The sequence below is a fragment of the Carcharhinus amblyrhynchos genome, chromosome 11 (genome assembly GCF_965287045.1).
Source record: "Carcharhinus amblyrhynchos chromosome 11, sCarAmb.v2.hapA, whole genome shotgun sequence".
In the NCBI taxonomy this organism is placed as follows: domain Eukaryota; kingdom Metazoa; phylum Chordata; class Chondrichthyes; order Carcharhiniformes; family Carcharhinidae; genus Carcharhinus; species Carcharhinus amblyrhynchos.
In genome coordinates, this window is record NC_137334.1 from 19,739,020 (window position 1) to 19,762,265 (window position 23,246).

Consider the following 23,246-nt stretch of genomic DNA (forward strand, 5'->3'; position numbering starts at 1 on the left):
CGAGTGAAGACATTTCTCCCTGTCTCAATCTAAAATGGCCGACCCCTGAGACTGTGGCCGGATGACCTAGACCCACCCCAGAGCCAGGGGGAGAAGCACGCCAGCATTGGGCTTGTCTAGCCCTGTCAGAAGGTTGAGTATTTTAATGAGAATTCCCCTCTCATTCATCTAAAAGTCTGGTTAATAGAGACCTGGTCAATCTCTTTTTAAAAAAAACCTTTGAAGAAGGAGTATGTATTTTTAATTTTTAACCATAATTCCCACCTGTCTGTCCCCTTCATTTAAGTCACCTTCTGTAAAGCAGGTAAGTCAATGCTTTGCTGTCTGTGGGAATCCTTCAGCGCGATTGGCTGCTTATCCTGCCTGATGATGGTATTGGTACTGTGTGTCTGGACATCACCTTGAAGTGGCGGTAAGTTTAAACCAATGCCGGCGAAGGGAAAACTTACACCCTGGCAATTGTTAGGTTTTTATAGGGTGTTTTCTTCAACATCTATCTCGAGAGAGAGAGAGACATCATTGATTGTAACAGTACAGTGTTTAGTGTAGTCAGGCTTAGTATGGGACTGGGAGACAGCACCACAGTGTGATTATAGACCCCTACAGTGCAGAAAGAAGCCCTTCGGCCTATCAAGTCTGCACCGAACACATTCCCACCCGGGCCCTACCCCCATATCCCTACATATAATACTCACTAATCCCTCTAACCTATACATCCCTGGACACTTAGGGGCAATTTCTTAGCATGGCCAATCAACTTGACCTGCACATCTTTGGTGATGTAAATGGGTGGCAATACAGCCTCATGGCACCAGGGAGCCAGGTTCAATTCCCAGCTTGGGTGACTCTATGTGGAGTCTGCACATTCTCCCCATGTCTGCGTGGGTTTCCTCCAGGTGCTCCGGTTTCCTTTGAAAGTCGTGCAGGTTAGGGTGCATTGGCCATGCTAAATTCTCCCTCAGTGTATCCGAACAGGTGCCAAAGTGTGGCGACTAGGGGATTTTCACAGTAACTTCATTGCAGTGTTAATGTAAGCCAACACTAATAAATAAACTTTAAATAGGCACATGACCTCAGATTAGAGAATGACTTTAAAAAGAAGTGGAATTTTACCAGCACGCCTGCCTGAAGTTCATATGATGCCGCTCGAGGCGAATGCTGTTCTTCGAGCCTCACCTACCCCCGGAATCGGGCAGGCGTGCCGGTAAAATTCCAGCTTCTTAGGTGCATTGGCAGTGCTAAGTTCCCCTGTAGGATTTTCACAGTAACTTCATTGCAGTGTGAATATAAGCCTAGTTATGACACTAATATGCTTTTCTTCCCAATAGCCTGTACTTTTGGGGAAAGAGTAAGAATGTTGTGTAGAAAACTGTTTGTCGCTGCTGAACTGGAACTCATTCACTGCAGGAGACAGAGTTTGACCAACATGAGCCGTTTAACTGGAAGCCTAGGCCTTTATTCAGAGCAAACAGATTGTGAGCAGCGACGCTGAATAGACTGTTAAACTCATTGCCCCACCTCCAGCAATCCATCTCATTTTAATTGTGTTTGAAGATTGGCTCCATTTCTGAGTGGGACCCTGCGCTGGGAGAGTCAGAGGACATGGATATTAGCCTGTGTAGGGCGGCTGTGAAGGATTCTGGGAGGCGGCCTACAAACATCACTCAGATTTACTCCGGTTTACTGGCCAAGATACAATAATATTTCATACTGAATTCCACAAGGGTCTCACTGGACACTCCAAGTGCTTTTACAAGTCTAGAGAGAGAGAGAAAGAGAAAATTACAGCAATTCTACCCAGGCCTACCATCGCCATAACTCTGCGCATCTTTGGACACTAAGGGGCAATTTAGCATGACCAATCCACCCAACATGCACACCTTTGGACACTAGGGCAATTTAGCATGGCCAATCCACCTAACCGGCACATCTTTGGACACAAAGGGGCAACTTAGCATGGCCAATCCACCTAACTGGCACATCTTTGGATACTATGGAGCAATTTAGCATGGCCAATCCACCTAACCGGCACATTTTTGGACACTAAGGGGTAATTTAGCATGGCCAATCCACCTAACCTACACATCTTTGGACACTAAGGGGTAATTTAACATGGCCAACCCACCTAATCTACACATCTGCCTGTGTGGAGTTTGCACATTCTCCCCATGTCTGTGTGGGTTTCCTTTGGATGCTCCAGTTTCCTCCCATAGTAAAAGATGTGTGGGTTAGGTTGATTAATTAAATCCTAATTAATCTAAATTAATCCTAGTGTCGGGGGATTAGCAGGGTAAATATGAGGGTTTACAGGAGTAGGGTCTGGGTGGGATTGTGTTCAGTGCAGACCTGGTGGGCTGAATGGTCTCCTTCTCCACTATCAGGATTCTATGATTCCATGATCTTTGGATACCAAATGGACAATTTAGCCCAGCCAATCCACCTAAAGTGCACATCTTTGGACACTAAGGAGCAATTTAGCATGGCCAATCCATCCAACCTGCACATCTTTGGACACTAAGGGGCAATTTAACATGGCCAATCCACCTAAAGTGCAAATTTTTGGACACTAAGGAGCAATTTAGAATGTCCAATCCACCTAATGTTCACATCTTTGGACACTAAGGGGCAATTTAGCATGGCCAATCCACCTAATGTTCACATCTTTGGACACTAAGGGGCAATTTAGCTTGGCCAATCCACCTAACCTGCTCCTTAGTGTCCAAAGATGTGCAGGTTATGTGGATAGGCCATGCTAAATTACCCTGTGGTGTCAAGGGTACTAACAATGTAAATACTTGGGATTACAGGGATAGGTTCTTAGTGGGATTTTGTGGGAGCAGGCTCGATGGACCAAATAGTCTCCTTCTGCACTGTTGGGATTCTATGATAATCAGTGATCTGTATTAAAATATAGCAGCTTACCGATTTGATCAAACCCATCTGTCATTCCCCAGGATTTAAGTGTCTGCATATTTGACCACTTTCTTCAACTTGCCCGAATTGGGGTCATTAACGTGAATGAGGAGCCATGGGGAAAGGAGAGGGGGGAAGACCCTCACCCTCGCCCTCACCCTCCCTATCAACACTGATCCCTGGCACAGCCTGTGGGGGATGATTGGAGCTGGGAGTTAGCCTCAGTTCAATGAAGGGGAAAGCAGACTGGCAGGGCAGTGGTTTCTGTTGTTTTTTTTGTACCTTTGTTCCAGTTTTTCCAGCAAGGCTTTAGCATTTTCTGGATCTTCCTTCCGGTAGGTTTTATACAAAACAGAGGAATTCAGATAGCTGATGAACCACGAGATGGATTTCTTCAGCTTAACATAAATGTCTTTGGCCCTGTGTCAAAGAAGATTATTGTTAGCGTAGGACCAAAACTAGGGTAGGACTTGTAGTGATTGGGTTTCCGGAAGATCTTGGTGTTCTACATAAGGAGTCTCATGACACCAGGTTCAAGTCCAACAGATTTACTTGGAATCACGAGCTTTTGGAGCGCTGCCCCTTCATCAGGTGAGTGGAGAGTTGGGTTCACCAACATGGCACATATAGACAAAGGCACAATTGCAAGATAATGATTGGAATGCGAGTCTTTACAGGTAGTCAAGTCTTTACAGGTACAGCCAGTGCGAGTGGAGACAGGGATAATCACAGGTTAAGTATTGTCTCAAGCCAGGATGGTTTGTGAGATTTTGCAAGCCCAGGCAAGTCATGGGGGTTATAGATAGCATGACATGAACCCAAAATCCTGGTTGAGGCTGGGACAGTTAGTGAGATTTTGCAAGCCCAGGCAAGTTGTGGGGGTTACAGATAGTGTGACATGAACCCATGGTACTCGTGTGTGGAACTCAGCTATCAGTCTCTACTCAGCTGTTCTGCGTTGTCATGTGTCTTGAAGGCCGCCTTGGAGAATGTTAACCTGAAAATTAGAGGCCGAATGCCCTTGACTGGAAGGGAACACTCCTGCCTGGTGATTGTTGAGTGAGCTTTCCTGCTAATTGGTTGTCCTAATCTTTCATTGTGCCAGGGGGTCAGGCTAGCTGCGACCTCCCAGCTCCAGTGACCCCTGAGGCTGGGCCAAGGATCAGTGTTGGAAGGCGGGGAGAGGGTCCCCTTACCTCCGTAGTTCCAACCATTATCTTGCAATTGTGTCTTGTCTATCTATGCTGTATTTGTGAAACCTACCTCTCCACTCACCTGATGAAGGAGCGGTGCTCTGAAAGCTCTTGATTCCAAATAAACCTGTTGGAATTTAACCTGGTGTTGTGAGGCTTCTTACTGTGCCCACCCCACTCCAACACCAGCATCTCCACATCACGTGTACGATATAAAGTCTAGTACTCAAAGGGTTAATGTCAGACTGAGTACAATATCATCCTGTTGGAGACTCCATGAAATTCCATGTCATGCAGTCAGTCGCGATCCCAACTTTTCCTTCTGATTTTGGTATTAAGATGAGTATAAGCTGTTTTGCTCCCAGTATGGTTCAAGTGACCCACTAGGGAGCTTTAATCAAAACGAACTTTATTTAAGAACACAGTTAAGTTTTAAGTTTATTTATTAGTATCACAAGTAGGCTTATATTAACACTGCAATGAAGTTACTGTGAAAATCCCCCTGTTGCCACACTCTGGTGTCTGTTCGGGTACACTGAGGGAGAATTTAGCATAGCCAATGCACCCTAACCAGCACGACTTTTGAATTGTGGGAGGAAACTGGAGCACTCAGAGGAAACCCACGCAGACATGGGGCAAACGTGCAGACCCCACACAGACAGTGACCCGAGCTAGGAATCATAGAGTCAAAAAGTCACAGAGGTTTACACATGGAAACAGGCCCTTCGGCCTAACTTGTCCATGGCACTCCTTTTTTAACCCCTAAGCTAGACCCAGTTGCCCATGTTTGGCCCTATCCCACTATACCCATCTTACCCACGTAACTGACTAGATGCTTTTTAAAAGACAATTGCACCCACCTTTATTACTGTCTCTGGCAGCTCATTCCAGACACTCACCACCCTCTGTATGAAAAAATTGCCACTCTGGACCTTTTTGTATCTCTCCCCTCTCACTTTAAACCTATGCCCTCTAGTTTCAGACTCCCCTACCTTTGGGAAACGATCTTGACTATCTAGCTGATCTATGCCTCTCATTATTTTATAGACCTCTATAAAATCACCCCTCAGCCTCCTATGTTCCATCAAACCCAGGTCCCTGGCACTGTGAGGCAGCAGTGCTAACCACTGTGCCAAAGAACTAAAACATTAACATAAATACAGTAGAATTAAAAAATAAATTGCTAAAACACATTCCTGTGCAATTAAGAAATATATACCTTTTAGCTGTGGATGGTGGTACTCACTATTGATTACATTATAGTGTAGAAAGAAATTATTCTAAATTAGTTGAGAAATAAACTAAATAAATGACAGTGGCAGGACAGGTGTGTTGCAACTGCAGAATGTGGGAGCTTTTGCACATTAGGACAATCCAGCATAAACACACCTGCAGAAAGTGTAGGCAGCTGGAACTCCAGTATGAAGGAGAGAAGAGTGGGTCTGAGACTAGTATTTTAAATTAAAATAGGGCAATTACGAGAGCATGAAAGCAAAGCAGGTTAAAGTGAACAGGCAAATGAGGTTCAGGGATAGGTGAATAGAGATGCAGTAGCAGACATTTAGGGAGATATTTCAGTATACACAGAGTAGACACTTTCCAACGAGAAAGAAAAATTCCAAGGGGTCTGTCGGATCCACCATTTGTAGTTATCTAAAAAAGTTAAAGATAATATTAATCTTAAAGAAAAAGCTAAAAGATGGGTGGCAGATGAGAAGATTAAACAGAATATAAAAATAATTAAAAGATTAATAAGGAGGGGAATGTTAGAGTATGACAGAATGGGGTTAGAAGATTGATAGTAAGAGTTCCTATAGATGGACACTAATGGGCAATTTAGCATGGCCAATCCACCTAACCTAAACATCTTTGGATACTAAGGGGCAATTTACCATGGCCAATCCACCTAACCTAAACATCTTTGGATACTAAGGGGCAATTTAGCATGGCCAATCCACTTAACCTACACATCTTTGGACACTCAGGGGCAATTTAGCAAAGCCAATCCACCTAAACTGCACATCTTTGGACACTCAGGGGCAATTTAGCATGGCCAATCCACCTAACCTGCACATCTTTGGACACTCGGGGCAATTTAGCATGGCCAATCCACCTAACCTGCACATGTTTGGACACGAAGGGGCAATTTAGCATGGCCAATCCCCCTAATCTGACCATCTTTGGACACTAAGGGGAAATTTAGGATAGCTAGTCCACCTACCCACAGACAATGGGGTTTCATGTTTAACAGGTGTTTGGTGTCAACATTGCCATGTATGTTAGCTATTTACCTCTCTTTGTCAGGGAATGTGATCGCATCAAATACTTCCTTGTACTCGCTCCATACGATTGAAGTGGCTTCAGTTTCATAGGGTTTTAATGTTGTGAACAGCTGGAAATAAAACGTACAATAGTAAGATTCACCACATTGAGTCAGAGATCTGACGGATATTGCGATCATTGTGTTCTAAACATGCTCAAAGTCAACACTCATCAAATACATTTCCTTCATTGGAAGCCCAGGGTTTAGTTACTGCTACTGGAACACTGCCCAGAGGAGATTCACCAGGATATTGCCTGGGACAGAGCATTTGAGCTAAAAGGAGAGACGAGGTAGGCTTGGATTGTTTTCTCGAGAGTAGAGAAGGCTGATGGTGGACATGACGGAGGTGTGAAAGATTATACAGAGATGAAGAGGAATTTCTTCAGCCAGAGAGTGATGAATCCGGGGAACTCTTTGCCGCAGAAGGCTGTGGTGGCCAGGTCATTGAGTGTCTTTAAGGCAGAGATAGATAGGTTCTTGATTAATAAGGGGAACAGGGATTATGGGGAAAAGACAGGGGAATGGGGATGAGAAAAATATCAGCCATGATTGAATGCAGAGCGATGGGCCTAGTGGCCTAATTCTGCTCCTACGTCTTATGGTCTTATTATGACGGGTATAGATAGAGTGGTTCGGAAGCAGTTGTTCCCTTTGGTTGAGGGGTCAATCACAAGGAGGCACAGTTTTCGGGAGAGAGGCAGGAGATTCGGAGGGTGGTGGGAATCTGGAATGCACTGTCTGGGAAGATAGTGGAGGCAGGCAACCTCACAACCTTTAAAAAGTATTTGGAAAAGCACTAGAAACATTATAACATTTAAGGATATGGGACAATATGTCAGGACAGCGATGGCCCAGTGGCATTATCAGTAGACTATTCATCCAGAAATCAGCTAATGTTCTGGGGACCCGGGTTCGAATCCCGCCACAGCAGATGGTGAAATTTGAATTCAATAAAAAAAATTAATCTAGAATTAAGAATCTACTGATGACCATGGAACCATTGTCGGAAAAACCCACTCATGTCCCTTTAGGGAAGGAAATCTGCCGTCCTTACCCGGTCTGGCCTACATGTGATTCCAGAGCCACAGCAATGTGGTTGACTCTCAACTGCCCTCCAAGGGCAACTAGGGATAGGCAATAAATGCTGGCCCAGCCAGTGACACTGGCGCCCCACAAATAAAAGAAACAAGGGCTAGAAAATGGGATTCGTTGGTGGTAGTTATTGTCAGCCCAGACTCGATGGGCTGAAGGGCCTTTTCTGTGCTGTATGACTCTATAACTATTGGTCTGAGTTATCCTCCCATTTCTTAATTATACAGTACGCCATTTGAAACCAGAATTTTCTGTTTGAGCCGATGTTAGTTACTAGCCTTCGTTTCCTATGTCAGCCCATGGCTCAGTTAGTAACCATCTTACCTCTGGTAGCTGGTGGTACAAGTCCCATTTCAGACATGGGCCCTATTTTCTGTGCCCGTTTTTGGGCACAGAAACGTGGTTAAGTCACGTGTGGGGCCATTACCGCGATCCGCGTCCACACAGATGGTCACTTCACTGAAACCCGGGAATGGCGGCAACCTGCTTCAAGCCCGAAACGGGCGCAACGGTGATTTAAAAGCCTTTGCGTGCATTTCAATTGAATTAATGAACTGCCCGCCCACCCCCCCCCCACAATTTTATCAGCATTTCCCCCCTCTTTTACCGCCACTTTTGCCGATCCAGAATCGGGACAAAATGAACCTGCCGAGTAAAAGTCTGAATCGGGTGCCCCAGCTGCTGAAGAGGTGAGTTCAGAGTTTCCAACAACTCCCTGACTCAGGTCGGGGCAGGGGGGGAGGGGAGGTGTGGGTTAGATCATTCTCTGGTTGCAGTGGGGGGGAGGGGAGTGAGGCCAGATCGTTGTCTGGTCGGGGGTCGTGGCGGGGGGGTGGGGGTGGAGGAGTTGGGTCAGATGTATCTCTGGGGGGGGGGGGGGGTGGGGGGAGGGGGCAGAGGAATGATCGTTGTCTGGTTGGGGGGGGGCGGGAAGGGCTGACCATTGTCTAGTGGTGGGGGGGTGTGGGGAGGGCCGATTGTTGTCTGGTTGGGGGGTGTGCGGGGAGGGCCGATTGTTGTCTGGTTGGGGGGTGTGCGGGGAGGGCCGATTGTTGTCTGGTTGGGGGGTGTGCGGGGAGGGCCGATTGTTGTCTGGTTGGGGGGTGTGCGGGGAGGGCCGATTGTTGTCTGGTTGGGGGGTGTGCGGGGAGGGCCGATTGTTGTCTGGTTGGGGGGTGTGCGGGGAGGGCCGATTGTTGTCTGGTTGGGGGGGTGTGTGGGGAGGGCCGATTGTTGTCTGGTTGGGGGGTGTGCGGGGAGGGCCGATTGTTGTCTGGTTGGGGGGTGTGTGGGGAGGGCCGATTGTTGTCTGGTTGGGGGGTGTGTGGGGAGGGCCGATTGTTGTCTGGTTGGGGGGTGTGCGGGGAGGGCCAATCATTGACTGGTGGTGTGGGGGGGGGTGGGTGGGTATTGATCATTGTCTAGTGGTGGGGGGGCGAGGGCCGATCGTTGTTTGTTGGTTGGGAGGGGACTGATCTTTGTCAGGTGGGGGAGGGGTGAGAGGGCTGAACTTTGTCTGGTGGGGGGGGTGGTGGTGAGAGGGCTGAACTTTGTCTGGTGGGGGGGGGTGGTGGTGAGAGGGCTGAACTTTGTCTGGTGGGGGGGGTGGTGGTGAGAGGGCTGATCTTTGTCTGGTGGGGGGGGTGGTGGTGAGAGGGCTGATCTTTGTCTGGTGGGGGGGGTGGTGGTGAGAGGGCTGATCTTTGTCTGGTGGGGGGGGTGGTGGTGAGAGGGCTGATCTTTGTCTGGTGGGGGGGGTGGTGGTGAGAGGGCTGATCTTTGTCTGGTGGGGGGGGTGGTGGTGAGAGGGCTGATCTTTGTCTGGTGGGGGGGGTGGTGGTGAGAGGGCTGATCTTTGTCTGGTGGAGAGGGAGGAGGAGGTGGATCAGATGTTCCTCTGGGAGGGGAGGGTGGGGGTGAGTGAGGCCAGACCATTCTCTGAGAGGGGGGGGAGTAGTGAGGCCAGATCGTTCTCTGGGGGGTGGGGGGCAGAGTGAGTGAGGCCAGACCATTCGCCGGTGGGGGGTGTAGGTGGGTGAGGCCGCACCATTCTCTGGAGCTGGGGGTGGGAGTGAGGCCAGATTGTTCTCTGGGTAGGAGGGGGAGGGGGGGTGTTAGTGGCGGGGGTTGGGGGGGTGGTTTGAGGCCAGACCATTCTCCGTTGGGGGGGTTTGGGAGGTGAGTGAAGCTAGACCATTCTCTGGGAAGGGGGGTGTTGGCGGGGGGCGCGGTGGAGTGAGGCCAGTTCATTCTCTGGGGGGAGGAGGGGAGGCCGGTAAGATGTATCTCTGGTTGTTGGGGGGGACCGATTGCTCACTCTTGGCGGTGGGGAGGGGGAGCAGATAGATCTCTGGAAGGGCTGCAGAGGGGTCTGCTGCCACTCTGCAGGGGATCGGTGGGGGGGGAAAGGAACAGGGGCCGCGATCGGCCTGGGTAGTGCCTGAAAGCAGATTTCTAAGTTGGATCTGAATTACGCCCAGATTCAGCGCTTAGAATGAAAATAGTAAAATCAGGCCCATGGATACAGAACTGACGTCCCAGTCCAGTACTGAGGGAGTTCTGCACTGTCAAAATGGAGTTCCTGGTCAGAATTCCCCGCTCTCAGATATCCCGCTACCCCTGCCAGCGAGAGGGGAGAATTTGACGCTGGGACAATTCACTGCGGCGGGGCTGGAGAATCTCAGCTGTGGGCGAGGTCAGGGAATTCCGGCACTGAGAAACTTCCCGTGGTTATCATCTCGATCCCACCATGGTGGCCTCGTCAATATTTAATCCCTCATCCATCACTAAAACAGATCACCCTCTCACTGTCATTGAATCCCTATAGAGCCAAAGGAGGCCATTCAGTCCACTGAGTGTGCACTGACCCAGGCCCTATTCCCATAACCCCACACATTTACCCTGTTGATCCCCTGACACTAGGGTAAGTTTAGCATGGCCAAACATGGGGGCAGCAGGATGGCACAGTTGTTGGCACTTCTGACTCATAGCGTCAGGGACCTGGGTTCAATTCCACTCTCAGGGTCACTGTCTGTGTGGAGGCTGCACGTTCTCCCCGTGTCTGCATGGGTTTCCTCCGGGTGCTCCGGTTTTCTCCCACACTCCAAAGACGGCAGATTAGGTGGATTGGCCATGCTAAATTGCCTCTTAGTGTCAGGGGGACTAGCTAGGGTAAATGCATGGGGATTATGGGGATAGGGCCTGGGCGGGATTGTGGTCGGTGCAGTCTAAATGGGCTGAATGACCTCCTTCTGCACTAGGGATCCTATGGATTCTACTCTATGAAACATAACCTGCACGTCTTTGGACTGTAAGAGGAAATCGGAGCACCCAGAGGAAACCCACGCAGACACGGGGAGAATGTGCAGACTCCACACAGATAGTGACCCAAGGCCGGAATCGAACCTGGGTCCCTGGCATTGTGAGGCAGCAGTGCTAACCACTGTACTGCCCCTAATTAAGTTCCCAGAATTAACCCGGGAACGTGCTGTGAAAAATATAGTTGCTGCTATTCATTAGCTGAAAAGCACTTTGGGATGGGGAAGTTGCTACGCGATTCCAAGTTCTTTCATGATACTTACGTCTTGTATGATCTGGGCTGGGTGTTCAGAGCAGTGGTCATAACCCAGAAAGCGGGGGACTTCATAACAATACAGAGCCACGCAGCCGTGTGGTTTGAGAATCCTTGCCAGCTCCTTCATAAACTTCTTCATATCAAACCATTGAGCTGCCGCTCCGACTGTTACCAGGTCAACAGATCCATCCTCAAAGTTCATCTCCTCTGCCACACCCTGCCTGTCGAGTGAATCAACAAACACAGAAATACGATGGCTTCAGTAGCTCTTCAAATTGTTACGGACATACCAGAGATTTCTAATATCTGTGATGTGGAGATTCCAGCGTTGGACTGGGCACAGTAAGAAGTCTCACAATGCCAGGTTAAAGTCCAACAGGTTTATTTGGTATCACGAGCTTTTGGAGCGCTGCTCCTTCCTCAGGTGAGTTGCATCTCTGACTATATAAGCCGTGTTTGTGAACCCAATTCTCCACTCATCTGAGGAAGGAGCAGCGCTCCGAAAGCTCGTCATTCCAAATAGACCTGCTGGACTTTAAACTGGGGTTGCGAGACATCTCAGGAGTTTTATAGGACACAGCCTCAAAATAAAGGAGGGGGGGTGCAGTTTAGATCGGAGTTGAAGAGGAATTCTTCACTCAAAGGGTGGTGAATCTCTGGAATTCTCTGCCCATTGAAGTGGTGGAGGCTACCTCGCTGAATATATTTAAGTCACGGGTATATAGGTTTCTGATAGACAAGGGAATTAAAGAACAAAGAACAACACAGCCCGGGAAACAGGCCCTTCGGCCCAACAAGCCCACGCCGCCATTTTAAAATTATGAGTTCCCTTTTCCACCCGTGACCCTTGTCTATGCTTATGGCACTCCACATTGGAAACCAGATTGAGGGGAGACTAATTCAGGGACAATTTGTTACACCAATCAGCCTAAGAGCACATCTTTGGGGTGTGGGAGGAAACTGGAGCACCCGGAGAAAACCCACGCAAGCACTCCCACAGATACTGGTCCAAATCCATGTATCTGCACAGCAAACAGTGATAGTCACTGAGCTGTCATGTTGTCCATCAGCTGGTCCAGTTTAAGCGTACACTAACGACGTGAAGTACTAGGCTACTCTTGAAACATCCAAGAGCATAAGAACATAAGAACATAAGAGCAGCCCTCGTACGACCCACCGCGTGTATGCCCCTTGTTGGACAACAAGGCGGACTAAATCACCTGTGGATTAAAAGAGAAAAACATCAATAACATGCACATCTTATGCAAACATTCAAGGGAATCCCCAGAAGCTCAAAAGTAAAACAAGTGAGCCAGAAAATATGTTGGAAGGTCCATAGGAATCAATTGATTCCTGGGAACGTCCCAAGGCTCTTGATCCTTATTTAAAACAGTCTCCTATATCCCTCCATCTCTATTTCGCTCATGTGTCTATCTAAGTATCCCTTAAACAACCAATCCATTAAGTGTTATGGGGAGAAAGCGGGAAAGTGGATCTGATCCACTTCAGATCAGCCATGATCTTATTGAATGGCGGGGCAGGCTTGAAGGGCTAGATGGCCTACTCCTGCTCCTATTTCTTATAGTTTTTTTATTAGTGTCACAAGTAGGCTTACATTAACACTGCAATGAAATTATTGTAAAAATCCCCTAGTCGCCACACTCCGGCACCTGCTCGGGTACACTGAGGGAGAATTTAGCTTGGCCAATGCACCCTAACCTGCACGTATTTGGAGTGTGGGAGGAAACCGGAGCACCTGGAAGAAACCCACATAGACATGGGGAGAATGTGCAGACTCCGCACATTCCCCAAGCCAGGAATCGAACTGGGGTCCCTGGCGCAGCGAGGAAGCAGTTTGCAACTGTGCCATCCCAATTCCTCTGTGATAGAGGCAGTTAGACGAAGAGGAGTTTCAGGCAACTCTAACGGATGTATAATGATAGAATATTACTGCACACACGAGTCCATTCAGCCCATCATATTTATGCTAGCTTGATGTATGCTGTCCAATTCTTCTGCTTCCTCCAAATAATCTTTTGATTTTATTTTCCAAATCAAATATTGATTTATTTCTGGTTTGAAGGGAAGGAGGGATCCATCCAAACCATTCTCCGTCTCACCACCCATCAACCAATAAAAAGGCAGTTTGATATATTCCTCTTCTAATAAGTAATGCCTGTATTTTTCTACCCCTCGTTTTTTGCAAGATCCAATTTCCACCAATAGCTTCCCTTGCCAACTCAAGGTGGCTTGGTGCACACCTTCAGACAAATCCTTCAAAACGAGGGGCCACGACATCCCGCTCTGCATGCACTCACACACTCACTCTCACACCCTCACACGCTTACACCCTCACACGCTCACACCCTCACACCTTCACACACGTACTCACACACACACACTCACGCTCACACAAACACACTCAGATACACACACACACACACACATACACTCACACACATACACTCACACACTCACGTACTCTCACACTAACACACTCAGATACACACACTCACACACTCACGTTCTCACACACACACACTCACACACACACACTCAGGTACACACACTCACACACATACACACACACTCACACACAGACACTTACACACACACACTCAGATACACACACTCACACACATACACACACACACACACATACACACACACTCACACACATACACTCACACACTCACGTACTCACACACACACACACACTCTCACACTAACACACTCAGATACACACACTCACACACACACACATACACTCACACACTCACGTTCTCACACACTCACGTACACACACACACACTCACACACTCACATACTCACACACACACTCACACACTAACACACTCAGATACACACACTCACACACACACACACTCACACACATACACACACACCCTCACACACACGCACACACACACACACACGCACATGTACACACACTCACACTCACACACATTCACATACACACACACACTCACACACACACTCTCTCAAACACACACACACACACTCACGCTCACACAAAGACACTCAGATACACACACTCACACATACACACACACACTCACACACACACTCATGCTCACACAAAGACACTCAGATACACACACTCACACATACACACACACACACATGCTCACACAAAGACACTCAGATACACACACTCACACATACACACACACACACTCATGCTCACACAAAGACACTCAGATACACACACACACACACACACACACACACTCACACTGAGATACACACACACACACATTCACATTCACACACACACGCACTCAGTCACACACACACAAACAGGTCTTAGTGGAATCTCTGAATTTGCTGCCAAGCTTAGCCTATCAGATACAAAGGGCCTTCATATAGGCCCTTGAAGGTGGATTGTGCTGCCCCTCGATGGCCTGTTAGCACCTCCTCAGAAATAACAAGATGTGACATTTCTGACACTGCAACAATTCCTTTTCTCTAATTCCTCACAGATAATAGCTCAGTGTCCCAAGAACACTTAATAGTGCAGAGGGAGATCATTCGACCCATTGAATCTGCACCAACATTCTGAAAAAGCATCTTATCCAGGCCCATCCCATAACCCTGTGCATTTACAAAGTCTAATCCCCCTAACTTGCACATCTTTGGACACTAAGGGGCAATTTACCATGGTCAATCCACCTACCTGCACATCTTTGCACACTAGGGGGCAATTTAGCATGGCCAATCCACCTACCTGCACATCTTTGGACACTAGGGGGCAATTTAGCATGGCCAATCCACCTAATCTGCACATCACAGGACACTGAAGGACAATTCAGTATGGCCAATCCATTTATCCTTAGACAGCACTTTCCAAATCCACAACCTCTACCATATAGAAGGACAAACAGATACATAGGAACACCACCATCTGCAGGTTCCCCACTATCCCAGCTTGGAAATATATTGGTGTTGCTTCACTGTTGCTGGGTCAAAATCCCGGCGCCCCCTCCCTAATGGCACGGTGAATGTACCTACATCACATGGACAGCAGCAGGTTCAAGAAGGAGGCTCACCACTAACTTCTCAAGGGGCAATTAGGGATGGGCTGGTCAGACAACTGGATGCCCATATCCTGTGAACAAATGGACAATAGTGTGGCAAATGGGCAGGTCAGCCAGTTTGGACGTAGAAAGATTAGGTCAGAACGCTTTCAAATTGGAGAGCGTGTAGAGATTGCAAGATTCATTCGCAGTCTGAAGTATCTTAGTTCCCCAGGATTAGGGTTGTGAACAGCAGGAGAATGGACCTGAGGTGTGTAGGTTCCAATTCCAGTTCTCTAGTGGTGCTCTCTGAGACAGGCTTTTGTCTGTTTCTATAGCTGCTAATTCCTAGGACAAGTTGCTAACCTGTTTCCAGGGGGCTTATAGCTTGAGGCGCGCTACTCCACATCAAACATGGCTGACCAGGGATCTCTCCTGCTCTTACCACCAGCCATTGACATGTTTGGAAGGATTTACAAACTGATAATTAACCTGTCTGACCATGTTGTGAATGCACCTTCCTTGGCCATCAAGGGAGGTGATGGCTTAGTGGTATTATCACTAGACTATTAATCCAGAAACTCAGCTAACGTTCTGGGGACCCGGGTTCGAATCCCGCCACAGCAGCTGGTGGAATTTGAATTCAATAAAAAATATCTGGAATTAAGATTCTACTAATGACCATTGTCAGAAAAACCCTTCTGGTTTGCTTTAGGGAAGGAAATCTGCCGTCCTTACCTGCTCTGGCCTACATATGATTCCAGAGCCACAGCAATGTGGTTGACTCTCAACCGCCCTCCAAGGGTAACTAGGGCTGGGCAATAAATGCTGGCGAACCAGCGATACCCACGTCTCACAAATGAATAAAAAAAAAGTCCTGGGGTGGGATTTGAACACACAGCTTCTGGCTCAAAGGCAGAGGCACTAACCCACTGCACCACAGGAGTTCTGGAGATGTGCAGAGCCTGGGGTGGATTGATTGAAAACTTATGAAATGATTTTATGTGAAGGGGACACAGAATTTCTGATCAGTTCATCTCAATATGAAACACAGGACCATGAATGTTGACAATTGTTGTCAAGTTGGGTTCATAAAGATGTAAAGAATGTAAGATACTCGATGGGGAAACAACAGTCCCTTTAAAACTGGTGTTGCTCAATGCTGGGATATTTAAAATGCAGAGTACACGTCGTTGCAACATTTATTTCGAACACCATATAACAAGGTTGCCATGCAACAGGCTCTGCAGGTTTTTGCATTTTGTTAGCCTATGAGCTTAAAGAAAGCATGCAGCTCTATCAGATTTGAATTTACAGCATCAAACCAATCCTGTTGTAGAGAACGCATCAGGAACAGAAAAGAGGAACTCGACTGCCCTCAGTTCAGTTCCACCAGGGGGTTGAGCCAGAAGCAGAGTCCAATCACCTGGAGCAGTTAAAGGCAGTTAGATCAACTGGAGAAGCTGGTTCTTAAGTCTGCCAGATCTTGTTGGGAATGATCGATTTTAGTTCTGGAAGATTGATCCCATTCAGGCTGATCTAGACTAATCCAGATCATAACTGCGGGAATTCTCAACGGATTTGAATAAAGTGACCAGGGCAATAAAAGTAAGTGTAAATCCCAGGAATAGAGACGAGGAGGTTTCATTAGCAATGTTGGGAAAGGATTTGGGTGCGATTATAGATCATCAGCTCAATCAAAGTGATGCCATTGTGTTAAGGCGCTGAGGGTAATCCCTTTCACCTTGCTTTGTAATCTGGTAAAAGTGTGTTGGGAAAGTGTGAACTGTTCTACACTAACGCGACTCATTAACAGAAATACCTGACAGTCACTTCTAGTGAATAATTAACCAGTTATTTTATTTTTTAACTAACTAGGAGCTCTAACTAAATCAGTAACATTTTAATTTAAAAGGAAGGTTTGACTGAAATGCTGTTCAAATAAACACAAGGAACATTCATTCCCAAAACAGTAAGATAAATCGCCCTCTAACCAACAAAAAGTAGCAAATCAGAAAGCACTTATAGACAGCGGACAACTACCAAAGAATTCCAAAACTTCTGAATGCTAGCAGACCTGGTTGTGACTAAAATTCTGATATTACTGTTTTGGTAATGAACGTTCCTTGTGTTTATTTGAACAGTATTTCAGTCGAATCTTCCTTTTTAATTAAAATGTTACTGGTTTAGTTAGAGTTCCTGTTCAGTTCAAAAATAAAATAACTTGTTAATTATTCACTAAAAGTGACTGTCAGGTATTTCTGTTAATGAGTCGCGTTAGTGTAGAACAGTTCACACTTTCCCAACACACTTTTACCAGATTACAAAGCAAGGTAAAAGGGATTACCCTCAGCACCTTAACACAATGGCATCCCTTTGATTGAGTTGATGATCCATAATCAAACCCAAATCCTTTCCCAACATTGCTAATGAAACCTCCTTGTATCTATTTCCGGGATTTACACTTTCTGTTATCACTCTGATTATTTTAATCAAATCTGTCGAGAATTCCCACGGTTATGATCTTGATTAGTCTAGGTCAGTCTGAATGGGATCAATCTTCCAGAACTAAAATCGATCATTCCCAACAAGGTGAACCGGCCTGTAGTCCCTGGAGTTGGTGCCAAATCCCGCGGTGGCTATGGTTACCTGTAAGAGATGTTATCGGGTCCATCCGTCTTCCTGGCTTCTCCGATCTGGGCTTCGCTCAAATCTACTCCAACCACTTTGTCAAAGTGAGAAGCCAGTCCCCTGGTGCTCTGGCCTGAGCCACATCCAATGTCCACCGCCAGCAAGAACGGCTTCTCCTTCTGAGCAGAGAAGGGCACCTCCAGTCAAACACACACCTTCCTTCACCCCTTCTCCCCCTCCCACAGAAATATCTGTGCTCATTAACTCCAGGCCCCAATTATTAGAATTGTATAACTGTGCATTCAGAATGGTTCCTGCACCAACAGACGCACCCAGCTGTGGTGGAATGGGGGTGGGGGGACACTCCAGTTGCCAACTCTGGTCAGCCATTTTCCTGGAGCTTTTATCACATGACTGCCTCCGAACAACCACCCGCTTCACTCACTGGTTCCCTCAACACGCCAATCAGAAAGCCAACAGCTTCTTCAAAGCTGGGTTATTGGCCGGTTCCGGACAGTTGGACAAGCGGCCATTTTGTTCCCCTCCCATTTTATCGGGAGTTTGAGGATCAATAGCCTCTGCCTAACCACCGTGTGTGTCACTGGAATCAATCTGCTATTTAACGCAGTCAACTCACACAATCAGAAGACCTTTTGAACTGAATAAAGTATGAAATAAAAGTTTTGAGAAGCAATTTTTGTTATAGAAGGGCATTTCAAATCAGTTAGTGAGATTCACAGGCGGACGTGGCCTTTGAGGAGACACGATAGCAAGGAAGGGGTTAAATGATCTTTATTACATGTTAATATGGACAGTTTGCTCATATGTGGAAGCAGTAACAATATTAAAACAAGATGATTTTAAAGTATATATCGATATGTATATCAAAGCAAATATGATTTTAAAGTATTATGTTTCTTTTAATATATCATTTGCTCTAGCTAAAAGCCACTGCTGCAAGGAATGCTAAGTCTCGTAAGACCAGGGTTAAAGTCCAAGTTATTTGGAATCACAAGTTTTCGGAGCTCCTTCTTCAGGTGACTTTGTGTTGAACTTTAACCTGGTGTTATGAGGCTTCTTACTGTGCCCACCCGAGTCCAACGCTGGGCATCTCCACCCCAAGGAATGATGTTAAAGGTCAAAATTTTAAGAGCCACAGCGTTGGGGAAAATCACTCGCTAAGCAGGATCATGTTTCAGACACGGGGCAATATTGAACATAAGAAATAGGAGCAGGAGTAGGCCATCTAGCCCTTCGAGCCTGCCCCGCCATTCAATAAGATCATGGCTGATCTGAAGTGGATCAGTTCCACTTTCCTGCTTTCTCCCCTAACCCTTAATTCCCTTGTCTGTCAAAAACCTATCTACCCGTGACTTAAATATATTTAGGCGAGGTAGCCTCCAGCACTTCAACGGACAGAGAATTCCAGAGATTCACCACCCTCTGAGTGAAGAAGTTCCTCCTCAACTCTGATCTAAACTGCCCCCCCTTATCTTGAGGCTGTGCCCTCTAGTCCTGCTATCCTTTCTAAGTGGGAAGAATCTCTCTACCTCTACCCTATCCATCTCCTTCATTATCTTATACGTCTCTATAAGATCCCCCCTCATCCTTCTAAACTCCAACGAGTACAGACCCAGTCTATTCAATCTCTCTTCATAGTCCAACCCCCTCAATTCTGGTGTCAGCCTAGTGAACCTCCTCTGCACTCCCTCCAAGGCCAATATATCCTTGCGCAAGTGCAGTGTCCAAAACTGCACACAGTACTCCAGCTGCGGCCTCACCAGAACCCTGTACAGTTGCAGCAAGACCTCCCTACTTTTTTATTCTATCCCCGTCGCTATAAAGGCCAGCATCCCATTCGCCTTCTTGATCACCTGCTGCACCTGCAGACTGGGTTTTTGCGACGCGTGCACAAGGACCCCCAGGTCCCTCTGCACCGTAGCATGCTGCAGCTTTTTGCCTTTTAAATAATAAAAGGCGAAAAGCTGCAACTTAATGAATAGGTGGCTCTCCTTGTCTAATGTAGACTATCGTAGAGATGTCTCTAGTTGCATGCCCTGCTTCTTTTGGCTATGGGAAGATTAATTTGTGGCTTCTATTAGGTGTCTGCGATTGCTTAGACACCCAGAAGTAAGTTTAGCTAAGGTGGGAATTAGGTCTGAATGACCTCAGATGGCTGAGGTTTCTGACAGAAACTACACTCTTGTATAATTGTCAACTGAAACTGAATCCAAGTCAATGATTCATAGGTAAGAAAAAACTAGAATTTTTCTGTACTTAGGCTGAGTGCCTTAGATCTCTCGGAGAGATCTTCCAGTTCTGAAGCAGAGCTGGAAAACCCTTTGGAGGGTCTCCAGAACAGCCGTCCGTTTACGTTCATACGTTCTGTTTGACTTGATATTTTAAATAAATCTTGCCGCGTCTTTTGAGCAGAGACTTTGCCTTTTGCAAGTTTTTTTGAATAAGTTTCTGACACATAAATTGGCAATCTTTTCAAATTCCCCACAGCACACTCTGGGTGGCAGCACAGTGGTTAGTGTTGCTGCCTCGCAGCGCCAGGGACCCGGGTTTGATTCCCGGCATCGGGTGACTGTCTGTGTGGAGTTTGCACATTCTCCCCGTGTCTACGTGGGTTTCCTCCAGTGGCTCCAGTTTCCTCCCACAGTCTGAATGATTTGCTGGTTAGGGTGCATTGACCTGAACAGGTGCCGGTGTATGGCGACTAGGTGAATTTCACAGTAACTTTGTTGCAGTGTTAATGTGCACTTATGATGCTGTATCAGGAAAATTGTTAAAATACATTCCTGCCATCAGAGAATCGTCATAGAATCCCTACAGTGCAGAGGGAGGCCATTCAGCCCATTGAGCCTGCACTGACCACAATACCCCCCACTTATTTACCCTGCTAAACTGCCTGACACTAGGGGACAATTTAGCATGACAAAGCAACCTAACCTGCACATCTTTGGACACTAAGGGCCAATTTACCATGGCCAATCCACCTAACCTACACATCTTTGGACACTAAGGGGCAATTTAGCATGGCCAATCCACCTAACCTGCACATCTTTGGACACTAAGGGGCAATTTAGCATGGCCAATCCACCTAACCTGCACATCTTTGGACACTAAGGGCCAATTTACCATGGCCAATCCCCCTAACCTACACATCTTTGGCACTAAAGGGGCAATTTAGCATGGCCAATCCACCCAACCTGCACATCTTTGGACACTAAGGGCCAATTTAGCATGGCCAATCCACCTAACCTGCACATCTTTGGATACTAAGGGGCAATTTAGCATGGCCAATCCACCTAATCTGCACATCTTTGGATACTAAGGGGCAATTTAGCATGGCCAATCCACCTAACCTGCACATCTTTGGACACTAAGGGCCAATTTAGCATGGCCAATCCACCTAACCTACACATCTTTGGACACTAAGGGGCAATTTAGCATGGCCAATCCACCTAATCTGCACATCTTTGGATACTAAGGGGCAATTTAGCATGGCCAATCCACCTAACCTGCACATCTTTGGACACTAAGGGCCAATTTAGCATGGCCAATCCACCTAACCTACACATCTTTGGCACTAAAGGGGCAATTTAGCATGGCCAATCCACCCAACCTACACATCTTTGGATACTAAGGGCCAATTTAGCACAGCCAATCCACCTAACCCGCAGAACTTTTGAGTTAGGCTTTAAAAGCACTTTCAAGATTGAAGTCAGAGCAGGCAGCAATTGCCATAGCTCATTGCTTAAACATTATCGAATGGTTGTGGTAACATGGCTTCTTTAAGGGAGCAGTCCTTTGCGGGTCACATGATATTGGGCCGGACACTATGGAGAGTCCGCACAGGAAGCTGAGCCAATCGGGAGCGAGGCTGCGCTTCCTGGGAGGGTGAGCGTCCACAGTTGTAAGCTGGGGAGAAGGGTATTGCCCTGTGACTGTGTTCTGTCAGCCCTGAACCTGGTATGTATATTAGGTCAATAAACCCTTTGATGTTGAAAGATTGATTGAGTCACCTCCAAAACTATGATAACAGGACTGTTTCATAATGAGTTATCAAGAGATCTCCACGTCAGAACCTGCAGTTCTCTGCAAGAAAGAAGCCTTTACTCTCCCCCAGCATCCAATCTACCCAATGTATCCTTTCAACATTGCAAAAATCGAAAGCGAGCATTACATTTCCATCCCTTTTGTTTGCAAACAAGGGTTTTCAAGGCACAATCTTTACTCAGAGGGTAGTAAGGTCGTGGAATGCCCTGCCTGCAGCAGTTGTGGACTCGCCAACTTTAAGGGCGTTCAAATGGTCAGTGAATAGGCATATGGATAACATTCAAATAGTTTAGGTTAGAGGGTCATTAGATTGGTTCCACTGGTCAGCGCAACATCGAGGGCCGAAGGGCCTGTACTGCGCTGTAATGTTCTATGTTCTAATAACTCACGGAGATTGAAATGGAATTTTCACCTTAAAGTATCTTATCTGTGTTTCGATCCTTGTATCTGTATTTTAGTTAATAACTTTATCACTTTTCCTTCCTTAACTTTCAGCAGCAGTTTTGGAAGAAACTTTCCTTTTATCCTGTTTAGGAATAAAGTTTGTCTGTTGGGTTATTTTAAATTAAAGTTTCTTTATTTATTAGTCACAAGTAGGCTTACGTTAACACTGCAATGAAGTTACAGACAAAGCATACCGTTCATAGAGAAGGAAAGGAGAGAGTGCAGAATGTAGTGTTACAGTCATAGCTAGTGGGTGTAGAAAAAGATCAACTCAATGCGAGGTACGTCCATTCAAAAGAGTGAGTTGTCTCTGGCTCCCAGGCAATCTGTCAGCGCTGTCACCGCAGGAAGGTGATTTTTTTTATATCGTCGACTTTCTTACCTTTGACTGTAAATAGTTGAGAATGAGTTCGTGGAGCTGACTGGGGGTGGAAGGTCTGCACTCCCGGTACTGGGCAGCATGCTGTGGTTCCTCAAAGAAATGCAACGCCATCGTGTCCGAGCCCAGAGTGTATTTGTCAAATCCTGCAGAGTTCCCCCTGCTTTGAGTCACAGGAATTAAATTTGCATAAAGAAGGCTTCCCGACTGGCACAACGATAATTACACCAGATCAAGGTGGATTCTGTGCCAGTGATTATGATGTGAACCAACATGTGGAGGTGTTTAATTGCGAGGAATGAGGTTGAGCTGGGGATCTCAGAAATGTTTGCTCTTGCACGGGAGGAGAGATATGATTGAGGCGTACGTCCGGTGAAGGGCATCAACAGAACGTGCAGTCCTCGACTGCGAACCATTCTGAAAGATCTGCTCGAGAATCGCCGAAGTCCACCAGTGGTATTCTACCATTGTCTCCCACCATCGAGTCTGCACCGACAACAACCCCACCCAGAAACCAAAAGACAAAACACTGTACAATCTCAGCAGGTTTGGCAGCATTTGTAAGGAGAGAAAAGAGCTGAAGTTTCAAGTGCAG

The 23,246-nt window shown here is 46.8% G+C and overlaps 1 protein-coding gene across 1 annotated transcript; it reads right to left on the bottom strand.

The window, feature by feature from the left end:
- Positions 1–1,429: 1,429 nt before the first annotated feature.
- Positions 1,430–22,871, bottom strand: LOC145349957 (putative methyltransferase DDB_G0268948). The gene is made up of 6 exons (XM_080198689.1): positions 22,655–22,871; positions 17,782–17,942; positions 11,103–11,316; positions 6,398–6,498; positions 3,196–3,333; positions 1,430–1,758 (listed from the first exon to the last, which is right to left on the bottom strand). Exons 1-6 carry the CDS (start codon positions 22,763–22,765, stop codon positions 1,671–1,673), a joined length of 813 nt encoding a protein of 270 aa, XP_080054815.1. The 5' UTR covers positions 22,766–22,871; the 3' UTR covers positions 1,430–1,670.
- Between the last annotated feature and the right edge of the window lie 375 nt (positions 22,872–23,246).